Source organism: Ceratotherium simum, chromosome 16, assembly GCF_057802395.1.
Source record: "Ceratotherium simum simum isolate JZ-2026a chromosome 16, ASM5780239v1, whole genome shotgun sequence".
In the NCBI taxonomy this organism is placed as follows: Eukaryota; Metazoa; Chordata; class Mammalia; order Perissodactyla; family Rhinocerotidae; genus Ceratotherium; species Ceratotherium simum.
In genome coordinates, this window is record NC_141915.1 from 29,642,943 (window position 1) to 29,669,384 (window position 26,442).

At 49.1% G+C, this 26,442-nt stretch overlaps 1 protein-coding gene across 1 annotated transcript; it reads right to left on the bottom strand.

The window, feature by feature from the left end:
* Window positions 1–2,328: 2,328 nt before the first annotated feature.
* DYNLL2 (dynein light chain LC8-type 2) lies at window positions 2,329–9,632 on the bottom strand. The gene is made up of 3 exons (XM_004434764.3): window positions 9,417–9,632; window positions 6,354–6,492; window positions 2,329–4,404 (listed from the first exon to the last, which is right to left on the bottom strand). The coding sequence occupies exons 2-3, from the start codon at window positions 6,483–6,485 to the stop codon at window positions 4,267–4,269; spliced, it is 270 nt and encodes an 89-aa protein (XP_004434821.1). The 5' UTR covers window positions 6,486–6,492; window positions 9,417–9,632; the 3' UTR covers window positions 2,329–4,266.
* Window positions 9,633–26,442: the final 16,810 nt, after the last annotated feature.

The following is a 26,442-nucleotide window of genomic DNA, read 5'->3' on the forward strand; positions in this document are numbered from 1 at the left end:
TGCTGGGTCTAGCTCAGAAGGGTGCTTGGAGGTTTCAGTGACATAAATAAACTGAAATGCTTTAAAAATAAAATGTACTTTATGAACACACTCGTTCCTCCATAGCGGGCAAGCAAGAAGGGCTGAGGCTTGAACACACTTGGGGCATGACCCACTCACTCCTTTCCAAGCAGGAGGAAATACACAGGGCTTGGGCAGCAAGAGGGAGTCAAGCCAAAGGCAGAGGTCTCTTCAGGAAAGGCCAGGCTGCCCTGGGGCAGGGGGGCTGCCTATGCTCGCCTGCACTCTTCTTTTTTCATTTTACCAGTCAACATTTATCAAGCATTTCCTAGAGGACAGGTGCTGTTCTGTGTGCTTGAAGATAAAGCAGTGAAGACAAGAGAAAACGGCTCTGCTCTCACGGAGTTTATATTCTAGATGTGGGAGACCAACAAGTAAACAAACAAATATGTCAAGCGTTGGCAGGTGCTGTGCTGAACCAAACAGGGTAAGGCATAGTGATGGGGCACACATGCTATTTTCATACAGGATGTCAGTAAGCCCCTCTGACAAGAGGATGTTTGAGCAAAGACCTAAAAGTGAGGGGATAGTTTAGGGGACAGTCACACCTTAGGTCTCGTCTAGGCTAGGCCCCCAGCGTTCTGGGGAGAGACAGACATGTTGTCCACGATAACAGAGACAATTTCCTACTATGCTGATTTGGTTTGACCCCTTAGATTCATTCTCCACCCTTCTCTTTCCTGCTCTGTTCCCTGGGAGGAGAGAGGCTGATCCCTACAGACTGCATCACTGGGTCAGCCTTGCCGTCTGCCTTTCGTTAGGTTCAGCCAAAAGGAGGCCCCAGAAGACTGGAGGACAGGATAAAAGAGAGGTGGAATATTGATGTTCCCACTTCCTCTGCCTGGCCACAGCTCTAACAGTGGCTGCATGCCTCTATGCCACAATCCCCCTCTGCCTTCCACAGCCCCTTCTGTAACCCATCCTCCCATCCTGCCCTTCTTGGGCCCCACAGGGTGGGAGCTTGTCCTCTCCAGGAAGCCTTGCAGGATTGGCCTTCCAGATGAGCACTGTGCACCTACCTGTGCAGGAATTTGTTGTCCGTGGCTGCCACCTGGACTGCCTCTCCCAACAGGCTAGAAGAGGATGAGTCCCGGTCCTAGAGACACCCTTCACAGACAAAATGGGGACCGCGGCCTCAGCCTCCTCCCTGAAGGCTCCAGCTCTGACAAATTACTCATACCAGCAAAGGCAAGGACAGAAGTTGCGGTTCTCGAGTCCCTTGTCTTACTCCCTTAGGACCTCATTGCCCCAGAGGTAGAGCCTTCTCCCCAAGATCCAGCCCACCAACTTCCTATGTAAAGGAACCTGATCTACCTACCTCCAACAATCAATAGCTCATTGCCCAGTTTATTTCCTTGATAGTACATTTATCACTATTGGAAAAAGCTTATTAATGTGTATGCTCTACCCATCAGAAGGTACATGCCGTGGAAGCACAGAACTTGCCTGTCTTGTTCTCATGTGCGAACAGCATTCTAGGCCCAAGTACACAAGAACTCAGTAAATGTCTTTGAGTGAATAATTGACAACAGAAATGAGTACAAAGCACCTAGGCTCCCTAACACCTTCACAACGTTTAGCCATAAGCCCAGACACCAGCAGCTTAGGGCCAAAGGTGGGCCGACACCCTCAGAAGTGTCTCAATTCTGCTGACTTTTCCAGGTGTGCAGGGGCAGGAGCTCCCAAGTGGGACAACCAAGATAAGCCAACAGTCAAGACAATCACTCAGGTTCCACCAAAAAAGTTTCCATCTTTCTGAAGACCCCCCCATCTTTTCCATTTCTGAGTGGTTAGAGCAGGACTTAGCTAATAGACACAGTCTCCAGGTCTCAGGGAAGCCTAGAATGAGAGGTAGCAGGGCTATGAGCTTTGGCCAAATGTTATAAGAAGCCAAACTCCTCCAGGTCCAGCATACGAGCTGGAAACTGCCATCCTGGACCTGGAAGCTGGACCCGGAGCTGGAAACTGGGAAGTAGCATCTACTATACCAAAGACCCAAAATGTGGCTCACCTGGCTATCTCTACCAAGGGATCCAAGAAACCTTGTGAGTGAGTGCTGCTGGTTAGTTTTTTCCCACTTAAGGGGCCTGAGTCTAAGCCTATAACTGAGACCTGATTCAGGCCAATCAGTACACTCCCTCTGCCAGGTCTTATCTCTTCAGACCCCATTCTACTCCCCCTTGGATACCCTCCACTCCCACCCAAGTGTGACACCACTGCCACCAGGCCAACCCCTTTACCCCCAAAGAAACCCAAACAGCTCAGAAGTGCATCAATCGACCTTTAATGTCCAAAAGAGGCGTGGATGCAGAGCACAGGAGATGTGGCAGGGTCTCAGCCCCTGCTCCAGAAATGAGGGAGAGATGAACACAAACCAGACATTTCCAACTGGCCAAACAAGTCTGGGAGGGCAGGGGGAAACACAGATTTGGACATTCATAAAAAAATAAAACCTAAAATCAAGCACTCAATATTGTGCCCACCAAAGGGTTTGACAGAGGGAATTCACTCACCCAGCCCCCACCCTCCCGTCAGCATCAAAAAGAAAGCTCAGCACACACTAAAGGCTTGGGGAGAGGGCACTCTCCTGCCTCCTCGCCAGTCCCAAAGATGGACTTGGAAAAAAAAAAATGAGCTGGATCCCAAATCTCCCCATGGCATCAACCCTACACATGAGAGTTTTGAATGTGATTTACAAGAATCAGCAGCTCAATCAGCAATGACACCCCTTTACCCCTACCCCCACCCCACCCCTGTTTGATCAACAGACAAGATTTCCCCAGCATTCTCCTTGGAATCTCCTCCCATTAGTGGCCCTGCTCCATCTCCTCATACCTGGCTTCATCGCTGCAAGACTGACCTCCTCCAAAGTTCCCCCAAAGCCCCTCACAGCCCTTTATCACTTCCATCCCTACCTCCCACAAGAGGCTGCAACCATCCACAAAGTCACTTTCCCTCTCCACTGAGACCCAGCTCCAGGGCAGATGGCGGCATGGCCATCTCTTTGTGGGGTGTCCTCCTAAAGCCTTCTTGAGAGCAGACGGCCATAGGGCAAGTAGACTGTCTGGGCCAGATGGCTGAGGGGGGGGGTGACACCTATGCTCACCCCCAAAACAGTCACCCCCCGAGGTTTTTAACATAAAGGCCCACTTACAACTAACTGTGCACCCTTATCTACCAATACACTCTAGAGATTCCACAGTCCTGCCCCTCCCTCCCCTCTACCCCAAACCAAGACACACACACATACACACAAATATACACAGAGGAGAACCAAGGGAGACATTGATTTGGTTTGATTGCTAAGACCTAACTAAGGAACTACAGTCACCAGAAATTCCCTTGCCAGCCAACTAACAGGGGCTGCTCTAAGAGAACTCCAGAGGAATGACAAAACCAAGGGCTAAGCAGGGAGCAGACAGAGGAGAGAAGAAAGAATGAAAAGAAAAAAAAAATCAAGCTAATCCTACCGTCAACATCCTCCTAGCATGAGCTCTGGCAGGAAGAATAAAAGAAGGTAATCCACAAAGACACAGCCCTTACTTAGAAATTCTTCTGACAAAGACAGCAAGACATGTCTGCTCCCCACTCCCACACACCACAGACAAACACGTCTTAGGGCCCCTTAAAGAATCCATCCCCCTACCCCACCCTCTGCCCCAAGCCGTGGAATCACAGTTCAGTGGAATATTCTCCCTGGTACTAGATCAATCGCCCTACCCTCCTTCCTACCCTTCTCTCCTTGCCAATCCTAACACTGTTCCCCAACAGCCTCCCTGGCCCTCCCAAAGCAGAATCCACCGCCAGGAAGAGGCAGCTGCACAGTATTAGTTCCACCTCCAGAAACCTATTTCTTTCCCCCAGCCCTCCTAGTCTTACAGGATTTGTTGAGGGCTTTTTATTTTGTATAGGGAGAGAAAGAGAAAAGGGAGGGGTGGGAGAGATTTCCTAGTGCAATACAACCAAAAAAAATTTTTTTTAAGTCTTGAAAAAAAAACATAAAGCAGCCTTCTTCCCCAGGCAACTAAACAGAAAGAAGTTTGGTTTTGTTTACTGCGACATACACATGAAATCGAGTACACAGTCCATGCAGTAGCACAGCCATTGGAGAGGACATCCTGATGCTGGCCCCAGTGCAAAACAGTCCCAGCAACGCCGCCTGCTTGCCATCGCTGCCGCCGCCACTGACACCTTCACTGCAGCCACCTAGCCTGACTTGAAGAGGAGGATTGCAACTTGACCCAAGTAAAAATAGATGAAGTGCTTTGTCTCGTGTGTAACATAGCTGCCAAAATTTCGGCCCACAATACAATGCCAGGTAGGGTTATATTTCTTGTCAAATTCCTAAAAGAAGAATATAAGGGAGAGAAGAAAGGTGATTAGGACAGCTGGAGGATGAGAAATCAGAATGGGAGTCTGATTAGTTCAGTTATCACCCCCACCCCACCTCCTGCCCATGGCCTCAGCTCCCCGAACCACAGGAGCTCAGGTTCTAGGGCTGGCTAGAACACTCCTTCCCTCATTAATAATGTAACACCACAAAGGCTCCATTATTTCTCTCTAGCACTTTACACCCCGATCAGCTCTCCTCTCTCTAGCTACCCTACTCCATAGCCCACCCTGTGATTCTTTAGCAAGGCAATCAGATAAGCCAGTGGCATAAAGGACCATTCCAGTGTCACACAGCATGACTAAGACAGAGGAGCAAGCCTCCGACTTGCCTCTTGTTGCCTCCCACATTACTAAACTGGCATTTCCAAATGTCAAAAACCAAGACACTAGAGCAAAACAGGGACCAAATGTCAGGAGTACCAGGAAGCAGTTCCGTTAAGTCATTAAAAGCACTCCTGTGTGCCAGACACTGTGGGCTGTAAGCACCAGAATAAGGACCTCGCCCATGAGATCAGGGCAATTCTCTCACTTCTCTCAGGGGTACAAGTTGAGCATCAAAGCCACCTAGGAAATCCTTGTGACCTAATCAGACAGCCTCCCTGCCGCCCCACGGACACAGTAGTAAACAGATGGTTCAGTTCTAGATGCGTTCTGCCATGGCTGTGAAAGGGGAGCAGCCCTCCACCATGGGCCAGCAATGCTGCCAACCATGGGGCTCTGTCCCCCAGGTGCCCAACATACAACTTGTTGGGCCTCCTCACAGCCCCCATTCCACGTACCTCCAAGATATTAGGGAACAGTGGAAAGGGCATGGGTCACCAAACCTAGCTTTAATCCTGACTCAAGACTCTCTGTAACATGGGAGAACCATTCTCACTTCCCTAGGTCTCATTTTCCCCACCAGCAAAACAAGAAAGCTGGACCAGATATAACCTAAGAATTCTCCTGACTCACAGAGTCCATGATTCTTAAGTCTCTCTCCAGACTGGACAGAAAGGCCATTCCTCAACAAGGAGCTGGCACCGCACCCCCAGCAGCCTTGCTGGCTCTGCACTCCCTGGCTCCACACACAGAAAGTCTCTCAGGACTCCAGAGATTCCTCTTCTCATCCCACCCATCTGGGTAGGAAAGCAGAGTCCTGTAAAATTCAAGGACACCCTACCACCTCTATAGACCAGAATGCCACTACTCTTAGGCATCCTTCTTGGGATACCAGAGCTGAGAATATCAAAGACTGGGACTATGCCATCAGTGGACATGGATCCTGACTAGGAATCAGGGGCCCTGGGTACCACTTCTCACTTCTAGTTCAGCTGCTTCCTCACCGTGTTAACCATATCCATTCACTGAGGAATTTTTCAGGGACTAAACCTATTGCCCCAAAACTACTCACCCATTTAAAAAAATAATATATTCAAGCCCACCCTTTTCTTAAGAAGGTAGGGAGAAACGGATGACGCAGTAACTAAGTGCTTTTTGAGAGAAAGAAAAGGAAACTCCTACTTGATGAGGATTATGATAGGGATATCCCACTTTACATGATGGCAGTTCCCTGAAAATTAGTATATGATCTTATATTATCCCATTCAAATATACTTGATCTTCATTCTGAAGAGTTCTGAATTTGGCCAGTTATAGTTAATCCTGAAGCTTTTCTCCCCAACGCATGCAGTCACATGATTATCTATAAACTAACCAGCAGAGTTCCTATTAAAAACTCCTAAGGTAAATGCTTAGGCAATTAAGAATCACTCCCTAATTTTTCTGCTTTGTAAGTTTCTCCAGTTTCGTTTTCATGGGATATACCTGCTATCCTATGTCCCCAGCTCCAGTCCTCCCTGGGACACAGCACAGCTGCCCATCCCCACCCCAGGCCACCAGCCACAGCTCTCCTGGCACACCTTCTTGATATAGGCAGCAATGTCCTTCTCTATGTTGTATTTCTCCATAGCCTGCGTGGCGCAGTCAACGGCATCCTGTTGCATGTCCTCAGACATGTCTGCATTCTTGATCACTGCCTTCCGGTCAGACATCGTGACACTGCAGAAGAAGCAGAGAGGTGAGGCTGAACATTCCATGCTCTGGGCAATGAACATTAGCAGCTGAGTGTGGGGCCTCAGCGGGAGAGGGGAGTATAGAAGGTGACGGCAACAGAAAACAGATATGAGGCATTAGGAAAGGGAATTCCTAAGCTTTTAGCAGAGACATGGTCCCCAAGCCTGGGAAATACAAAGTAAATAGTAAAAACAGACGTAATAAGCCATCGGTTTTTATCATATGTAAAATGAGGTTTTTCAAACTCTAAATTTACCTATTTCCAATATTTTAAATAGCACCAATAGCCAAGATATTACAATATATCACCTACTAGCTATGTTCTTGGGCAAGTTAATCTTTGTGCTTTCAGGCCATCATCTTAAAATAAGGACTGCAGGGTTATCCTGGGGATAAACCAGGTGGCATAACACCTGAACACAATAAGCCCTTGACTTAATGACCATTATTACATCATTAGTATCACAGTGGAAAGATGGACTAGGAATTAGTAGGCCTGACTTTTGGTCCTGACTATGTATGAACTCTTACGGTCTTGGACAAGTCACTTAGCGTCTCTGCGTTTGATTGCTTCTATTTTAGCAAAGAGGAAAGCTCTCTATCAGGGGTTGTTATGAGGATTAATTAAGGTTATGTGAGAACATCTGCAAACAAGGATAGTCTATACAGGGGTCTGTCCCACCGGCCAGATGCAGCCCACCACCTGTTTTTGTAAATAAAGCTTTATAGCAACACAATACCATGGCATAGTTGAGTAGTTGCAAGAGACTGTATGGCCTGTAAAGCCGAAATTTTTCCTGTCTGGCCCTTCACAGAAAAAGGTTACCGACCCCTAGGCTACCAATGCCCAGTGGTGACAGAGACAACAAAAGGTGTATTATTATTAACAGCCCTGTTTCATATCCCTGCTATCTAAGCCATGGCATTCATCCTATAGCAACCAGAGGTCCAGGGTAGACACTGCATGGTCCCCTTCCTAGAATGACAGAAATGCCAAGAGGGCTGGCCAGAACCTGCCTGGCAGTCTGCAGCATGTGAGGTACTTTGCGGGAACAGAGGAGATGAGCTGCAAAATCCTATTCTCTATCCTTGACCACAGTCCCATCACACAGAGCAGTAACAATCCACCCCCCACCCCACATCCCACTCCCCAAAGCACCACTCTGTGGCCCAACCCAGTGGACAAAAGATGCTGTTGTTCCAGCCCTGTCTGACACAAGGCTACACAGGGGCCTGCCTGCTCAAGGAGAGATGTCTGGTATCACTCCAGGCCACCCTGATCTCTGAGTCCACACCAGCCAGTGGGCTGAAAGGGGAAGCAGAACTCATGACAGCTCCCTCAGCCTGCACCAGATGCAAAGAATGTATGCATTCTAGCTGCCACCAGGCAGCCCTTGACTGCATCCAAGGCACCTTTGTCTGGCACTGTCATACTAAGCGGGGCTGATTCCACTTCAGCAAAGGCTAGCAGAGGAAAGAGCGGACCAGAACCCTCTGCACCCACACCTCTGAGAGGAAAAGTCAAAGCCTCAAGACGAGTCCCTGAGCACCGCCTGGTGCTGAGGAAATGTCAGGAGAACACTGCTCAAGGCATGACTAGCTATATGACCCCAGGCAAACCAACATCTTCATTTTAAAAACCAATGGTTGAAATAAGATAAATGGGGCAACTTCAGGTGGTTTGAGCAAAGGTACAACAGCAGCCCAAGGAGAATGTTCTGATGTTATAAGGCTCTTTACATGCTAAGAAAACTAGAGTCACCTGGTGGCCTATTCCAGGCTACCACTCAGAAGGGGGCACTGTTTACAAACCCAAGGGTGGGGGTGGGGCCTGGTTACAGCCAGCGAAGTCAAAGCAGGAAATTGACACCGGTTTTCCCAGCAAGCTCACCTACTCCAATGCCTCATCCCCAAAGTCCGAAGGAACAACTCTGTCACAGTAATTAAAAGCCACCTTACTCTCCGAGAGAGAGCCTGCGGTTACATAACGTTAGTCTTGTGACTACAATGCCACGATTCTTCACCCCTGGCCCCCCAGGCATCTGAGAGGTGAGGCCTAGCTCCAACCTCCCCTGTCCAAGGTGCCAGCGAGAAAAGGATACGGAGGCGCCCAGCCGAGCCCCTCCCTCCTGGGAAAGAAGCAAGGGACTCGGGCCTGCAGACAGAAGGATGACCAGAGGGCCCCAGGCCAGCTAGCTCGATCACGAGCCAGGGGCTCCTTTGAAAGGCGAAGAGGGCACTCCAGGACAGCTCCCCATCCTCTATCCCCGGTTTTGCGACAAAAAAAGGCCAAGGCTCCCAATGACAGGGACCGCCCTCCCCAGCCCCCAACACACACAAACGCTTGCATTTCGTCCCTTCGGTTCTCCAAGGGAACTGGATCCCTCCACCCTCCCACCCTGTAGAGAGCTGGGCCCGAAGGCCAGCACCCGGGGAATGAGCAAGCATCCTCCTCCCCGCCTCCACCCTCGCCGCCCGGCCAGGTCCGCAGGCCCCGGCCGGTCAGCAGTCCTCCCCCGCCCGGCCGGCCTGGAGCAGCGCCGGAGTGACTGGGCGTCCTCGCTGCAGGAAGGACGCCCCAGAGGGTAGCGGCGGCGGCAGGAGGAGCCGCGTCACGCCCGAGCCCTCTCCACCCCCTCTCCATCGGCCCCAAACACCCGAGGCCTCCACGCAGCGCAGGGACACTCCCGGGGGGGGCGGGAGCGGCACCTCCGCAGCCCGGGACCCCCAGCCGCGCCCCGGGGGTCGCGAGGGCACCGGGTGACGCAGCCCGGGGAAGGAGGGGCGGCGGGAAGTCACCCCGAGGCCAGCCCTGCTCCGGGCCCCGCGTGGGGCGAGGAGGCCGCAGGGGCACCGCGCAGAGCTTCTTCACAAATCAGCGCGAGCCGCCGCCCCCACCCACCGCTCACCTTCACGGAGGCGAGTCCGCGCGGGGCCCCGGGGGAGCAGGGATGGCCTAAGGCAGGGCGCGGACAGGGGCGGTGTCCCCTCGGCTCCTCCTGCAGCAGCAGCCGCCGCCGCGGTCTCCGGCTCCTGCCGCCCGAGGCCGAGCGCTCGCTGCAGCCGCCGCGAACCGCCCTTCGAGCTTCCCCGGCCGCCCGCGCTCCGCCTCGCGCCCGCCGACCCGCCCGCCTGCTCCGCGCTGGCCCCTCGCAGCTCCGCTCCGCTCCGCCGCTAAGCGCGGCCGACGCGCGGCCCCCGCTGAAATAGGGCCCCGCCCCCGCCCCCCCCCGCCGCGCGCGCCGCCGTCCGCGCTGCCCATTGGCTGAGCCCGCCCGGCCCCGCACTGCGGGCTTCTCCCCGCGCCGCTCTCGCCCCACATCTTGTTTCCTCCCACAATGCCTCGGGGCGGAGGGAGGGGGTGGGGATGGGGAGCTGGAAAGAGTTGGGGGAGGGAGCTGTGGCCTTAAGAGAAAAAAGAATGCAGACCCCTCCATCCAGGGCTGGAGAGGCCAGGCCTAAAAAGGAATAAAGAGGGGAGGCTCAGAGAGAGAGAGAGGGAGGGGCGTAAAGACCCCAATCCCAAGGAGAATAAAGGAAGAGAGGGGGATGGAGATTTCAGACCTAGGGAGCAGATAAGGAAGGGGTAGAGATCTTAACCTTAGGGAGGGAAGGGGAAGGAGGTGAAGTCATCAGCCTCAGAGGAAAAGACAAGACCCCTTCCGGCCCCACAAATCTATGGGAAGGAAAGGAACTGCCAGCCCTGCAGAGAGGGCATAAACAGCCCCAGGGATCCCTCCCCTCACATTCATGGAAGGTCCCTTTCCCATCCAGCTCAGTCTTTGTTCCTGAGTCTAAAGGACATGGGACCTAAACTCCCAGCTGGGGCCCCATCTGCTATTCATCTTCAAGAGCAATGGAGGCAGACTCCAAGCACAATTGTGAGAAAGGAGTTGTGCCGTTGGCACACAGGCCCCTGGGAAGGAGGTGAGAGTAAGCCTGCCCCTACCTGTCTAGTTAGACAGGACTGGAGGGGAAGTGAATAGAATCCCCAAGAGGTGCGAACCATATTGTGTCAGAGCTGTAAGGAGCCTTAAAATTCACTCCATCCATATTCCTCCCCTTATAAAGGAGAGAACCAAGGTACAGAGAGGGGAGAGCCCTTGCCAGTCACCACAGGTCAGGCCTGGACTTGGCTTCTGGACTGAAAAGCCGTGCTTCTAGGCAGCAGCCCAGACCCTCTGGGGGCTGAAGAGGCTGTGGGAGTGTGCCTGACCTTCACTCCACCCTACCCACCTCCAGAGAAGAACAGGAAACATCTGCCTTTTGATTCCCCTGTTTCACAAAGGAAGTATCTACCTAAAGGGGTGGGGAGAGTCTTTATTGGGAGCCAAACATTTGGGCCACACAGTGAGGATTAAGAAGCTCCCATTCCCATCATTTTCCCTTCACTGCCCCAAACATTGGTCAGCAAGTCAGACTTGCTCTGGCCCTGACCTGCTGTGGTTTGAAGCATCATCATTTAGTGTTCATTATGTGTCAGGGGAAACCTAGAAAATCATCCCCTCCCACTTCTGCTTTCCACAGCTCTGTCATTTCTCAACCTCAATCAGAGGATTTCAGAGAAATAAGCAAGGCCTGAGGTATCCCCTGACGCCAAGGGTATTCTGATGTCAGCCTCTCTGTGAAAGAATGGGGGGCGGGGCACAAGTAGGGAGAGAGGGAGGAGATGAAGAAGGATGCTTTATCCACTTAGGGCTTGTGGAGAACTAATCTCATGGACTAGTGGGAGGAGAACTTGTACCCTCTTTCTCCAGTGGTCATTAGCTCCCAGCCCCTGCTGTGGTCTGAAGGTCAGGGCTGCCATGTATGGTTGTGCAGGTTGCTCATTGTACAATGGCATTCAGCCTAAGGAGCAAGTGAGGGCTTGCAAAATACAAGCTGCACTCCACTTGCTAAGCTGTGCGCCCTGGTACAGACCAGTGTTCACCCAAAAGATGTATACCCTTTTCGAGTGCACATAAAGGTGACAATGAACTAGCAGTGGCCCTTGCAAGGCCATGCTGCCAGGATATAAATCCTCCCTCTCCCTGGCCCCTTTCCCTAGAGTAGAGTAGGGCAAGAGTTTGGTCATTCCCAGTCCTGGGCTGTGGTGGAGTGAAGGTAAGGGCACAGAGAACCTCAACTAACAGGAGTCAGAACTAAGACTTGACTTTCAAGAAATATGGATGTCAGCGTATGTGTGTGAAATGTGTGTGACAAGGACTAATCTCTATAGGATATCAAGGAGACATGCTAATAATAGTATGATTTATAGATAATAATTAATATTTATGGAGCCCTCACTCTGTGCCAGGCTCTAAGTGTTTTAAATGTATTATTACATTTAATCTCTGGAACAATCACAGTGAGTATATTACGATCTGCCTGCATAGATGAGGAAATTACTGCTTAGAGAAGTTCAGTAACTTGCCCAAGATTACCCAGCTTGTCAGCAGCAGGATTCAACCCCGGGCTGCCTGTTTCCGGTGCCTGTCTTCTTAGCCATTCTACTAGCCTGCCTCCTAAAAGAGAAAAGACGGAATAACGTGTAAACCAGGGGTTCGGCGTTCTGTCTAAATTATACCAGCATTTCCCAAGCTTATCTGACTCCAAAGCCGTTTTTTATCCAAACATTTATTAACATCTCCAGGAACTACTATTCCACAGGACACAGTTTGGGAAACTTGTGCTATACTAATTACTGCTATTTATGTAAAATGCTTGCTGTTTAGGATAATAACTGCAACATAGTAACTGTTATAATTAATATGTCGGCTTAACTTGGTGGACATTTTTATTTGATGCCACCATACTGTTCCCGATTGCCCAGATAGAGCCCTGTCTTCAGACTTAAAAATCTGAGGACACTTGTTTTTGTCTCATCTTTGGGCCCCTTACCCTCTGGCTATTTCTTTTAACATGAGGGTTCCCCAGGGCACTGTGCTTCAGTCACTGTTCAACTTGAGTGTTTTCATCCACATTTGTGGTTTTTACCGTGATCTAGGCCCTGACGGCTCCCCTAAATCCCAGACCTCTTCACTGTAAGTGTCCCACAGCCTCTTCAGACTCATCCCATACACACATATAAAGCCTGGTGGTTAAGAGCATTGGCGCTGGAGCCAGAATGCTTGGATTCTAGCCTCTTTCCACCACTCTACCAGCTGTGCAGATCTGGCCAAGCTATTCAACATCTCCAAGTTTCATTTTCCTCATCTGAAAATGGAGAATAATAATATCAGCTTCATAGAGTTATGAGAAAATGCATGAAAAACTCTTGGCCCAATGCCTGGTCCATATAAGTGATTAATAAATGTTAGCCATCATTAACACCTCTCTTCCAGACTTGTTTCCTTTCCTGTATTTCTTATCTCAGTCCGTGGCCCCCTTATCCACCCAGGCATCAAGTCAGAAACCTGCAAGCCCCCCTGGATTTGTGTCTCTCCCTTACCCTCATCGTCTCCATCATTACTCACCTCCTGGCTATTTCTTTAGTCCATGCCTCCTTCATTATGAGTGCCTCATTTCTATTATGAATTCCTTGTATCAGGTACTCGTCATCTCTTCCAGCGGGCTCCCTGCCCCCATTCTTGGCTTCTCCTCCCCACATCCACACTGCAGTAATTTATCTAAGATGCAGACCTCGCAGGCACTTCCCTCTTCCCTGCTCAGAAGAAAGATAATGCTCTTTCCCATAATTTACCCTGTCTGCCTTATCTGCCCACACTTCCCATCTCACTCTTCCTGCTCTAGTAACACCATCCGTTTACCCCAAATTCAGATTCCACACCTTTGTTCATGTGGTTTCTTGCCTGTGAGGCTTGTAGCTTTCTTTCCTGGCTAGCTCCTTTGTTTGAGTGTCCTCTGTGAAACCTTCCCTAAATCCCAGGTGGGATGCATACCCCTCTTCTGTGCTTCGGTAACATCCAGGACTTATCACTGACCACGTTCTATTAAACTTGTCAGTCTAATGTTTGTCTGTAGTTCCTTGCAGACAGGGATCAGGTTTTATATATGTGTGGGCTGCAGGACCTAGCACAGTTCCTGGAACATGGGAAGTTCTCTGTAAGTATTGGTTAAACTGATCAGGCCCATTAATGGCTGAAAAATACAGCTTGGAAGGACACTCCTTCTCTTCCTCCACCCAAAGAACCGTGCCTGGGCTTTCTGTCTCTCTCCTAGAACAGCAATGCATGTTATTTACACTGAGCCCTTCCTGCTCAGAGCAAGTTGCTAGCTAAAGTAAATCATTGTCAGCCCCCGGGGAAAGTCCAGACCTGATTTCTGAATTGATTACCTCCTCACATTCTCTGGATATTTGACTGATATCCTGACACCTTACAGGTAAACGGCTCTCCCACCCCAGCTGATTGAGTCACTCAGAGGAAAGAGAGCATGGCGGTGACAAACGTCATTTCACCAAGCCCTTTAGCAGTTCACTTGCTTAAAGGGCTCCAGGAGGATGGAAAAGGGTGGGAAACACACACTGACACTCTCATTGCAGTGCAAACCCTGGTGCCAGTCCCCTCTGCCAAGTCCCCAATGTGAAAACCTAAGGAAGAAAGTAACATGACTAGAACTACTGGAATCTGCCCCAATTCCTTGCTGATTTCCTGGGTGGCTGTGCAAGACACACTTCCCTAGGCAACCCTTTGCCAAGCCCCAAATATTGCCGCTTCTCCTCCCCAAGTCCGCTGAAACCTGGAAGAGCCAGCCAAGGTCAACCACGTGACTAGAGCGAGTGAGATAAGCACTGCACTGGGAGTCAGAGGAGAAGTCCTAAGCCCAGTTGGCTCCAGTCAAGGCATTTCACTTCTCAGAATCTGGATTTCTTCATCTGGAAAATGTAGGACTGGATAACCTATAAGGTCCTTGTCAGCCCCAAAGTCTATAATTCTCTGATTTCAATACCCCATCACAAAGGTTACCCTCCCTGTAGGTCAGAGAAATTTCTCAGACTGGGAACCTCTACCTCTAGCCAAGCTTAAATACCCTCATTTTCTGATCCTTCACCCTGATCCACACAGTCAGAATTCAGAGAGCATATCTCTACACTCCCACCACCCACCATAGTTGGGAGATCATTTTGTTCATCATTGTATTCCATCAACTAAACAGAGTGCCTTGACATTGTTAAGATTCAGTGAATGTTTAGAGCTTCCATTAAAAAATTAAAGCAAATGGTCACCAAGAAAGAGTGAAGAGAAGATGCTCCAATGGAAGTAGTAGTTTCTAGGTCATGACTGCTCATAATTTATGTGTCTTCCTCTTTCATTATCTGAATGATCCTGAGGAACCCTGTCTCTGCCATGGGAGAACTAAGACAATGATATGGAATTTGTCAGTCCTTGAACATCCAAAAGAAGACCAGGTTAGGGTTCTTGGGTGCAAGAAATACCTGAAGAAAAAAACAGGACCAGAATAGCTCCCCTTACTCCAGGGAGCAGGAACCATAGAACAGTTTCCTCCCGGTATCCTAGTGGGGCAAATCACCGGGGTTTCTTTGAGTCGCCCCACTCTCGATTCAAATTCCCAAAGGAGGGCATCTGATTGGGCAAATTGGGTCACAAGTCCATCTTTTGGCCATGGAAGTGAAGGGCAGTCTGATAGACCTTTTGAGATTAAGGGAGGAATAGCTGACAGTAGGAAAAGCCACATGCAGTTACAAGAAACAAGAGAATGGGTGCTAGAGAGGCACAAATCACAGATGTCTCCTCTTGAAGAGCCTCAAGAGTGGGAGGCAAGATTATTTATGAGGGAGATCCTTGTCCCCACTGTCATAAAAACATACACTATACTCTCTCCCTCAATCCTGTAGAGTGAGGTAGGGAATGGTGAGCGGACCCCTAAAAACTAAGGTCTGCACAACTTTGCCTTCCTTTTTGAGGACAATTTTGGAGGAAAACTTTGCCTTGTCAGGCATATTGTGGTATATTCCAGTTGGCAAAAACTTTTTTTTTTATCTTCTCTCTAGGAAATGGAGGCCCACCTTACCTTTCAACATAAGGTAATTCTATTTTTATATGTATAACAGCTTTATTGAGATATACCACATATATCCATATATACCACAGATATATCACATACCATAAAATTCACCTTTTTAAAGTGCACAATTCAGTGGTTTTTAGTATATTCACAGAGTTGTGCAACCATCACCACTATCTAATTTTAGAACATTTTCATCATCCCAAAAAGAAACCCCATACTCATTGGTGGTCACTCCCCTATTTCTCCCCAATCTCCACTAATCTACTTTCTGTCTCTATGAATTTGCTTATTCTGGACACTTCGTATAAATGGAATCATAAAATATATGATCTTTTGTATAATGTTTTCAAGATTTAATCAGGTTATAGCATGAATCTGTACTTCCTTTCTTTTTTTTGTGTGTGTGTGAGAAAGATTGGCCCTGAGCTAACATCTGCCAATCCTCTTTTTTTTTTTTTTTTTTTTGCTGAGGAAGACTGGCCCTGGGCTAACATCCATGCCCATCTTCCTCCACTTTGCATGGGACGCTGCCACAGCATGGCTTGCCAAGCGGTACGTCAGTTCGCCAATCGGCGAACCCCGGGCCGCCTCAGCAGAGCGGGTGCAATTTAACCGCTTGCGCCACCGGGCCAGCCCCTGTACTTCATTTCTTTTTATGGCTGGTTAATGTTCTGTTGTTTAAGCATACTACATTTGTTTATCCATTTATCAGTTGATGGACATTTGGGTTATTTCTATTTTTTGGCTATTATGGATAATACTTCTATAAACATTCATGTACAAGTTTTTGTGTGGATATACGCTTTCAGTTCTCTTGGATATACACCTAGGTGTGGAATTGCTGGATTTTGTGGTAACCCTATGCTTAACCTTTTTTTTTTTTTTTTTTTTGGTGAAGAAGATTTGCACTAAGCTAACATCCACTGCCAATCTTCCTCATTTTTTGCTTGAGGAAGATTCTCCCTGTGGATTGCCCACAGGTTTGGATCCCAGGTGCAGACCTACGCACCACTCATCAAGCCATGCTGTGGTGGCGTCCCATATATAAAATGGAGGAAGATGGGCACAGATGTTAGCTCAGTGCCAGTCTTCCTCAGCAAAGATTCTCCCTGAGCTAACAGCTGTGCCACTCTTCCTCCATTTTGCATGGAGGGTGCAAGAGGGTCCATATGACTTTCAGGACGAGCTTACCAATTTCTGTAAAAAAGCCAGCTGGGATTTTGATAGAGATTATGTTGAGTCATAGATCAATTTGGGCAGTATTGCTATCTTAACAATATTAAGTTTTCTGATCCGTAAATATAGGATTTCTTTCTATTTATTTAGGTTTTCTCTAATTTCTTTCAATAACGTGTTATAATTTTCAGTGCACATATCTTGTACTTCTGTTGGTAAGTATATTCATAAGTATTTCATTCTTTTTAATGCTATTGTAAATTGAATTGTTTCCTTAATTTAACATTCAGGTTGTTCATTGCTAGTGTATAGAAGTACAATTGACTTTTGTATATCGTATTTTGTATTATGCAACTTTGCTGATATCATTCATTAATCCCTAATTGTGTGTGTGTGTGTGTGTGTGTGTATTCTTTAGAATTTTCTATATACAAGATCATATCATCTATAGTTTTACTTTTTCCTGTCCAATCTCAGTGCCTTTTCTTGCCTAATTGTCCTGGCTAGAACTTTCAGTATAGTGTTGAATAGAATTGATGAGAACAGATATTCTTGTCTTTTTCCTGATCTTAAGGGGAAAGCTTTCAGTCTTTCACCACTAAGTCTAATGTTTTGTAGATGTTCTTTATCAAGCTGAAAAAGTTCATTTCTATTCCTAGTTTGTTGAGTATTTTTATCATGAAAGGCTGTTGAATTTTTTTAAATACTTGTTCTGCATCTATTGAGATGATCAGGTGATTGAGATGATCATGTGGTTTTGGTTCTTTATTTTATTAATATAATGTATTACTTTGATTTTCAAATAGTAAACCAATCTTGCATTCCTGGGATAAATCATGCTTGGTCATGATGTATAATCTTTTTTATATGTTGCTGGGTTCATTTTGCTTCATTGGGGATTTCTGAATCTATATTCATAAGCAATGTTGATATATAGTTTTCTTGTGATGTCTTTGTTGGTTTTGATATCTGGGTAATACTGGACTCATGGAATGGGTTGGAAAGTATTCTCTCCTATTTTATTTTTTGGAAGAGTTGAAGGTTTGGTATTAACTCTTTAAACATTTGGTAGAATTCACCAGTGAAGCCATCTAGGCCTGGAATTTTCTTTGTGGGAAGTTTTAAAAATCAGTCACATGTCACTTAATGACAGGGATATATTCTGAGAAATGCATCATTAGGCAATTTCGTCATTGTGCAAACATCATAGAGTGTACTTACACAAACCTAGATGGTAGAGCCTACAACACAGCTAGATTATATGATACTAATCTTATGAGACCACCATTGTATATACAGTCCATCCTTGATCGAAATGTTGTTACGCAGTGCCTGACTGTACTAATGCTATCTCTTTACTTCTTTTAGATCTATTTATATTATCTGTTTCTTGAAGAAATTTCAGTAGGTTGTGTCTTTCTAAGAAAAGGATTGAGGATTGTTGCCAGAGTTGAGCTTCCTCCTGGGTGGGGGTGGGGGTGGGGTGGGTAGGAATAGGGGAAGAAGATAAGGATGGTGCCTGTTTTGCGTTGCTGTTTACTCAGCACCAGGAGAACTGATGTGCATGTTGCTAATGAAGTGTGAGCCTCTCTGTGGAGATTTCCTTTCAGGAGACAAGAGGTGAAGGAGATGGGGGGATGGGGACCCAGAGCTAAAGACAGGAAATAACTTAGAGTCAGGAAGCCAGAGAGGGGGTCCCTGGGGCTCCATTGCTAACTTGCTGTTTGACCCAAAACAAGACACATAGCCTCTCTGGGCCTCAATTCCTCATCTACAACCAAAGAATCAGCTTCATGCACCTCTGGAGGAGCTGTTGTGAGAATGGAAGGCAGTAATGGATGTAAATGGCCTTTGAAAATACAAGTATCAGAGTAAAAGTACCATGCAAAGGCAAGATTTTTAGGTTGTTCTGTTCGGGCAGGAGATGACCATCCATTGTAGGAATGAGGCTGGGAGTGGTGGGTGAGAGCCTGCCTTCTCTCAACGGAAGTGGGTTTACATAAAGGCAGAGCCAGAAACCCATCCTCCCAGCCACAGGCCAGTAGCCTGATCCGCCTGTTCTAAACTTAGACCAGGGGGCCAGCCCGGTGGCATAGCGGTTAAGTGCGCACACTCAGCTGCTGGTGGCCCGGGTTCGGATCCCGGGCTTGCACCTCTGCACCGCTTGTCAGGCCATGCTGTGGCGGTGTCCCATATAAAGTGGAGGAAGATGGGCATGGATGTTAGCCCAGGGCCAGTCTTCCTCAGCAAAAAGAGGAGATTGGCATGGATGTTAGCTCAGGGCTGATATTGCTCACACACAAAAAATAAATAAACTTAGACCAGAAAAGATGAGTCTTGAGCAAAGCCTTAGAGGAAGTGGGCCCAGCAGGACAGGGCCCCGAAAGAAGTATAATCCCACTGTGGGCCCCCTCACTCCTTCTGACACACTCAGGTGAGCATTAACACGCACACACACAAACACACACCCTCTGTAGATGATGCCCACGCTCCAGGTCCTCTGCCCAGTGCCTTGCACTTCAGAGCCTCCACTTGCCCCTTCTCAACTTGGAAGGACTCCCAGTGATTGACATTGCCCTTAACCCAGCCAGAGAACCCCCTGCCATGGGCTGCTCCATGTGGAGTCCCTGATCCTAAGAGTCCAGCGCAGAAAGGGTGGCTAGACTCCCCTCTGCCCTACCGAAGTGGGTCCTTGAAGGTGGAATGCATGCTGGAGGCCTTTGCCCTTGGGGCAGACCCTGCACTTGGCAAAGCCGTTGCTCACAGGTTCTATTATCCTCTTCTCTCTCATCCTTTCACAGCCATGTCAGATCACACAAAGCAATCAGTAGTACCAGCAGTTCCCAACCTGGAGAATTGAAAACACATTCCCCAGCACACTGCCAGCAGCAGCCAGCACGAAGGGGCTCTGTAATTACAGACATGCAAGGGTTTGCATTCCTGTTCTCACTCATCTATGAAATGCTTCCATTCCCTTCATTTCCCATGGTGCCCTTAAAAAGGAAATGTGAAGCCTAGGCCCTTCAGAAAAGTGAGTTCCAACTCCCTACTCCACGGTGGGCAGACATTAGACCTTGCTACGATTCAAATCCATTCAGTCATGTATTCATTCCTTCATCCAAAACACATTTAATGGCCCCCTGCCATGTGCTAGCACCAAATGTGACCCAGATCCTACTTTTGAAGAGCTCACAGTCTAGGAAGAAAGTTAAGGTATATGATGTAAGTAGTTATAGTAAAAAATCTAAAAGAGATGTGTGATGTGGAAAGTGCAGATAAAATCCTAGATAAGAGAAAGATGATTTTGGAAAGGGTAGCTATTTCTTGAGGCAGTATAGTATAGTGGCTGAGAGTATGGACTCTGGAGACCACAGGCCTGTGTTCAAATCGTAACTTTGCCACTTACTAACTGTGTAACCCTACAGAGAAGTGGGGAGAATGCTGAGGTTCCTGTGTACAGAGTCCAGCACATAGTAGATACTCAATGAATGTCAGCTGCCATATCAGGGAAAGTGGCAGAGAATATGGGTTTTCTACACATGTCGAGCAGGAGGGTAGAGCATTCTAGAACAATAGGGACACAAGAGGAAAATGTGATGCTTGTATGGAATTCCTTTTGGCTATAGCATAGCCTGTGAGAAGGGAAGAAAGAGGAGAATGAGGCCAGTAAATTGGGTTGGGGTTAAACCCTGAAACACTGAATGCCAAAATGAACTTAAGGAGAAGTACAACAAGACAGACAACCTTGACAGAGCAGAATGCCCACCCAGCCCCAAGCAGTGGTCCTCATCTTTAAAGCCACGTTCAGTTGGGCCAAACTTCGGGGTCTCCAAGGACAGGGAGCCAGCCCTTGGGGCTTGGTGTAGTGTTGGCCTGTCTGCTGGATTCTGCTTACCTGGTAAGGCCTATTCCTGCCTCTCTGGCAGACGGAGCCCCAGAATGAGGGCCAAGGGAGAAGGGCCATCTTCTTTCACAAGGACTAGACATGGGCATCTCTACCCACCTGAAGGCTGGTATTGGGGCACAAAGGCTGGGAGAGTCTTCAGGAAAGGTGGCTGATGGGAAGGGAGGTGGGAATGGAGGGTGGCTAAGGCCAGGTGAGGCTGATCAGGTTCATAGTCATTATCACTAGCCTCTGCTTTCCTCTGGGGCTATACAAAACCTCCTCAATCCTATTTTGGAGTGGGGCAGACCAAGAGCAAAGATTTCATCAAGTGCAAAACAAGTAAGGAGAGGCCCTGCTGGGAGACTAAAAGGGGGCAAGGTTCCCAGAGAGTGATGCCTAGCTCAGGGCATCCCCAGCCCTAGGTTGAGGGGCCAGATTGGGAGGCAACATGATACAGTGCAAAGGGTCCTCACCTGGGGGAATCAAGAGGCCTCCATTCTTGTCCAGGTTGTGCCTCTGGCTTTGTGTAACTTTGGGGAAATCACTTCCCCTTGGCCTCTGTTTCTTCTCAGTAAAACAAAAGGGTTTTGCTGGGAGGATCTCAGAGGTCTTTTCCAGCTCAGAAATTTAATGTCTGTACACCAGTTAAGCAATGCCCTGCTGTTAGGATTTGGGGTGCTGGAGTGTGTCCTAAATATTGGGAGGAACCCAGAACAGCCAGACCTGAGAAAAGAGGAAAGTAGAGGGCTGTTGGAGCCCCCAACCCTCAGGGTGCTCAGGGGTGAGGGCTGCAGAAGGGGTGGGTAGAGAAGGAGAACGGGGCGGGGAGGGAGTGGGGGCAGCGTCTCTGAGTGCCCGACTTCTCCAGGGCAAAGGAGGCTAACTGGTAAGAGGTTTCGTCTCCCAACTACAGCTACCTCAGGATCCTGTGGAAAAGCCGCATTATAATCGATAGCCTCATAAATAAATAAAGAGTCAACGCATCCTGTCTCCAGCTCAGGGCTTCTTCAGGAAAATCGAACCTCGACCCACTTCTGCTCGCCCATTCTGGAGTTCTACAGAGGCCCTTAGAGGGAAGGAACCCTTACAGATCATATTGGGCCTCCCCCTGCCTCTGGGCTGGCCTGCCATGTACCCCATCCAAGGTCTGCTTGCCACCTCCACCGGGAAGGCCTCCCTCTCCTCACAGTTTCCCTTCTCCTGGTACCCTGGGGCTCTCACTGTGAGCTCTTGCTCATCTTTGTTCTCTCACCCCTGATAAACTCCCCTCTCCTTTCTGCTCTGGCCCTTTGCTTCTCAGCTCTCCTGACTGCATGCCTTTCTTCTGACTATTGTTTGGCACCAAACAGAACCAGCAGCAGGAGGAAGGGAGTTGCTCCCTACTCCTCTGGAGTCTCCCCTCTATACTCACCCCTCAGACTTCTTGTCATCGATTGTAAATGAGCCCCTCGGGATCTGACAGAGTATGCATTTCTGGAAGCAATGGACAAAGACCCTTGTAACTTTACAGAACAGATAGGTGCCAGCAAGTTGACTGCAAGGCAATCCTTGCTCTCTCTGCCTTCTATTACAACACTGGAGATGTTCTTCTCAGAGGAAAAAGCAAACCTCCAACAAAGTAAGTTCAATATTTTGGACTCCAAAGACCAAGATGGTGGTCAGCCCTGTGTGGTGATGGGCAACTGCCTTCTGGGGGCCTTGAAACACCTCAGGACCTCTCCTTTGCTTTGATGCCTCGGTCTCCCCTCCACTTCCCTGGCCCAGACAGAGAACACTCCCATGCCTAAGTATTCTGAAGGGCTGCTTGCGTAGTTAGCATGGAGAAAGGAGGTGTCTGGTTGTGACAGCCCTCTGTGTTCATAATTATTGACTGCTATGCTCCAGCTGATCCCTGGGGACTGAACATTCCTTTAATTAAAGGGTTCTGACTAGAAGATACCATATCCCTGCTTTCTCTGTTCTAAGTATAAAATTTAGAATATTCCATTTCCTTCTGAGTTATTCATGGCAGAATTTCAGCCCCAGCTTCCCAACGCCACCTGGTCTCCTCCTGTCATCAGTCATCACCTGAAGGAAACAATTAGGAGGGTGGATCTGTAGCCAACATACCCACAATGCTTCCCAGCACACATAAACAACACAGTGCTCTTGTGAGATATCTACACTGCACTTCCTTTCACCCAACACTAGTAATTGGGGGTTAATTGTCTCAGGGAGGAACTCAGGCCTAGGAAGCAGTCAGTGATCCACGCTCTGGGCTCTGGTTTTGCTATCTCACAGCTGACAGGAGGTAGCTCTGGCTGCCCAGAAAGTGACAGAGGATTCATTCCCTGGTACCTCCTAAGAAGCAAAGGTGGCCAGTAGCACAGTTTAGTGGACTTGTAAAGCTGGTTACTAACTTGCAAGGCTGCATTAATGAATTCCCCCAAATATGGGGAACATGTCCACGCAATGGACTTCCTACACTAGGAAGAGGCTATAAATGCAGCACACCAACCTTTAGGCAGAGCTCTTAGAGCCAAGAAATTATTTGGCTCAGGCCTCCCCCTTTGAGCAACCTTCAAGCCCCAGCCTTGAAGTGACTGGCCCAAGGTCTCATGCAGGGCACAGGGGTCCAGCCCTAGGCTCCTGGCTCTACCCACAGCACAGGCTGGGGCTGGCGCTGAGCAAATGGGTTGTGGCTGTCACCAGAGAGGAACTGGCAGCAGACACAGCAGACTATGTTTGCTTTGCAGGCTGAGGGTAACTAGAGGAAGCTGAGAATTCCTCTGCTCAGCTCTGCTCTGCCTTGGTGGGGAGGAGGGGACTGAGGAGAAATGGAGCAGGGAAGGCCAGTGGCTCTCGCTCCAAAGCAGGAACTGCACCAGCTCCCAGGATAAGCGAGGTGGTGTGAACCAAAGATGGAAGGGAAGACAGCCCTAGGGCACCATGGGGTCCCTGGGGAGGATGTCAGGAGCCTGGGTCCCCTGTCTCAAACTGCTCTGGGGAGTCATGGTGAGAGCTAACGTTTATTAAATGCTTGCTCTGTGCCAAGCACTGTGCTAAGAACTCTGTTGCACTGTGAGGGCAGTTTGTGTAAGGGCTGGGAACATGGCCTAAGTGACACATGACTGGGTTCAAACCCAACTTTGCTACTCACTAGCTCTGTGAACTTGGGTAAGTTACCCTTTCTGTGCCTCAGTTACTTCACCAATAAAGTGGGAATAATAATAGTACCCACCTGATAATGTTTGAAGATTAAGTGCATTCACACACATAAAGCTCTTAGAACAGTGTTTGCCACGTAGTAAGCAGTAGATAAGTTTTTGCTGTTACTACTTGGTTGAATCCTCACACAAAGCTCTGAAGTAGATATTCATCTCTGAGGCTCAATGAAGTCGAATGACTTGCCCAAGGTCCCAGGTCAGTTTGATCGACAGCGTGGGTGTCCTTCTAAGGTCCCCTGTGGAGGAAGCAGCTTTGGAACTCACCAGCTCCCCACCCCAGTCCATTCCTGTTTGGAAACTCCATAGCTGCTTCATCGACAGCAGGAACAAAGGTGGACCTCTGTCCTGCCTCTGAGGCCCGGCAGGCCTCTCGGGGCTCTGCTGGCTGGTGGCCACGGGCCCAGCTAGAAGGTCCCGCCCACCAACTCTGGCAGCACCCAGACCTGGGAGCCTCCCAGAGCATCACCCACACCACTGCCCTAGTCTTCCCCTAGGGCCTCCATTTTCCTCCGAAGTCTCCCCTCCTGTGCAAGGTGCTGGCTGCCGAGACTGCAGGGACCCTTTCCATCTCAGGATAAACAAACTGTGGCTCTGGCCCAGCCCTCTGCCGGCTTGCTGCTCCCCGCCCCCCCGCAAGCAATCCGCAGTGCACAGTCGCTCTGTTCTCCTGCCAACTTGGCAGCTCGTCTCTGCTGTTACTATCAACACCTCCAAGGGAAAAGGGAGAGGAGTCAGCTCTGATCGCCTGGCGCACTGAGCAGCAAATTCGTGTCAGAGCCAGCCCTGGAATGTCTCCCAAGCTCCCGAGGCTCCTGGTGGGGAAGGAAAGGTGGGCCTGATCAGAGCAGCCCTGGTTGCAAACCAGCCTCCCAGCAGAGCCACTGGGCCTGGCCAAAGCTGCAGGCTTCCCAGGAGCTGGCAGCTCTGACAGAAAGGGCTCCAGGAGGATGCTTTGAGGCCAGGCAGGCACATAGGAGAGAGCTCTGAAGTAGCTCTGTCTCCCCCCAGCTCTTGCCACAGTCCAGGGCAGGGTTGGTGGCTTTGATTCCTGAGATGGTTGGTCAGGGGTGGGGCAGCCTATGGCCAGAGTTGAAGAAACATATCTTTCTCTCTCCAGACTGTGAGCCCCTGGAATACAGGGACTGTGCTTTCTTGGTTGGATTCCTTGTCTTCAGGGCTCTTGCATCCCTTGTCAGATTGGATTGGGAGCCCCTAAACCACACTTTCTCCACCAGGTGGAAACTTCCCGCAGACAGATACCACCTTTTCCTTTTCCCAGCCCTTTCCCCCAGCCTCTCAGGCCCTTGCCTCTTGGCTCCTAAAGCAGCTGATACCCTTCTCTGGCTCCTGCCAGGACTCCTGGGGCCTAGCTGAGAAGAAGAGAGAACCCATATCTCCAGGGACCCAGTGCCCACCCTTGAGCAAGGCCTCCCCACAGCACAAGGTCTGTGGTCAGTCATCAACCCCTTGACAGGATTGAGGGTGGTCACCATGCAGCCTCTCCCATGAGGAATTGCCTTCCTGGTTTCTCACTGCTTGTCAAGGGAAGGCCTTTGTGCCATGCTTGAGGGCTTTTGGCATCAGCAAAAGTGGTGTGTTCAGGGGAAGCTTCCTAATCCTTACACCACCCAGCCACCTAGCCTAAAGGATTGTAAACTCCCACTCTGGGTCTGCCAGCCTGTTCCCTTCTCTGCAACATAGAAATAACCTTTTATAACTCACTGGGTTACAGCTGATGGTGATAAAGACGTGAAGATGATGCCTATATGCTTCTAGGGTTGTGCCGACACTTAGAATCAGTGTTTCCCTCCCCCCCACCCTTCCTTTCCTCCTTTCCCCCTTCCTTTCTCTACTCTCTCCAGGAGCCCTTCTCCCAGATATGAAACTGATCCTAAGACCCCCTCTATTTCCTGCCCCAGAATTCTGAAAACCACCACGAAGAGACCTTCCTGGCAAGAATTCCCAGGTCCCCGGAAGGCCAGCTGAATTTCCAGAGGCCAGGAAACAGGAAGAGAGAATTCATTCAGTGGGCCAGGATGTAAATAAGCTGAAAGAGGCTGCGCCATTCCAGGCTGCACCTGTGAGAATCCCTCGGCTGAAGCCCTGTCAGCGTTTCCATGACAAACTCGTATTTCTGGATGCCTCTCTTCCAGCTTCAAGAGCATGCCTTGTGGTGAGACTTGACTCTGAAAATGCTTTCATAATTTTTTTTCCCTAAAAAAGGTTGAATACTCTAAAAATCCACTTGCTCATTATACGTGTTTGCTTTTCATTCTGAGAGTTTTGTGGGTATTATATTTGTACAGTATACATGCAAACATATGATATACACGTGGGAGTTCTGTGGTGGAGAGCTGTCATGGCAAATACACTACCACACACAGCATGATAAGATGTCTCCCCTCCCTAAAACATCTCCCACATCCATTTGCTTGTCCCAAAGCCTGAAATTCTACCATTAGAGATTTACTACTTTTGAACCTGAATGATTATCCTTCCCTGAGAGTCTACTGTGACAATGCACCAACCCCTAAAAGGGACTAAGCTACCATATGATGAGGGGCTAGCAAAAGAACCATGAGGCATCAGGAAGGGTGGCCAAAGAGTAGAAGAGGCCATTGGGCCGGCCCCGTGGCTTAGCGGTTAAATGCATGCGCTCCGATGCTGGCAGCCCAGGTTCGGATCCCGGGCTCGCCC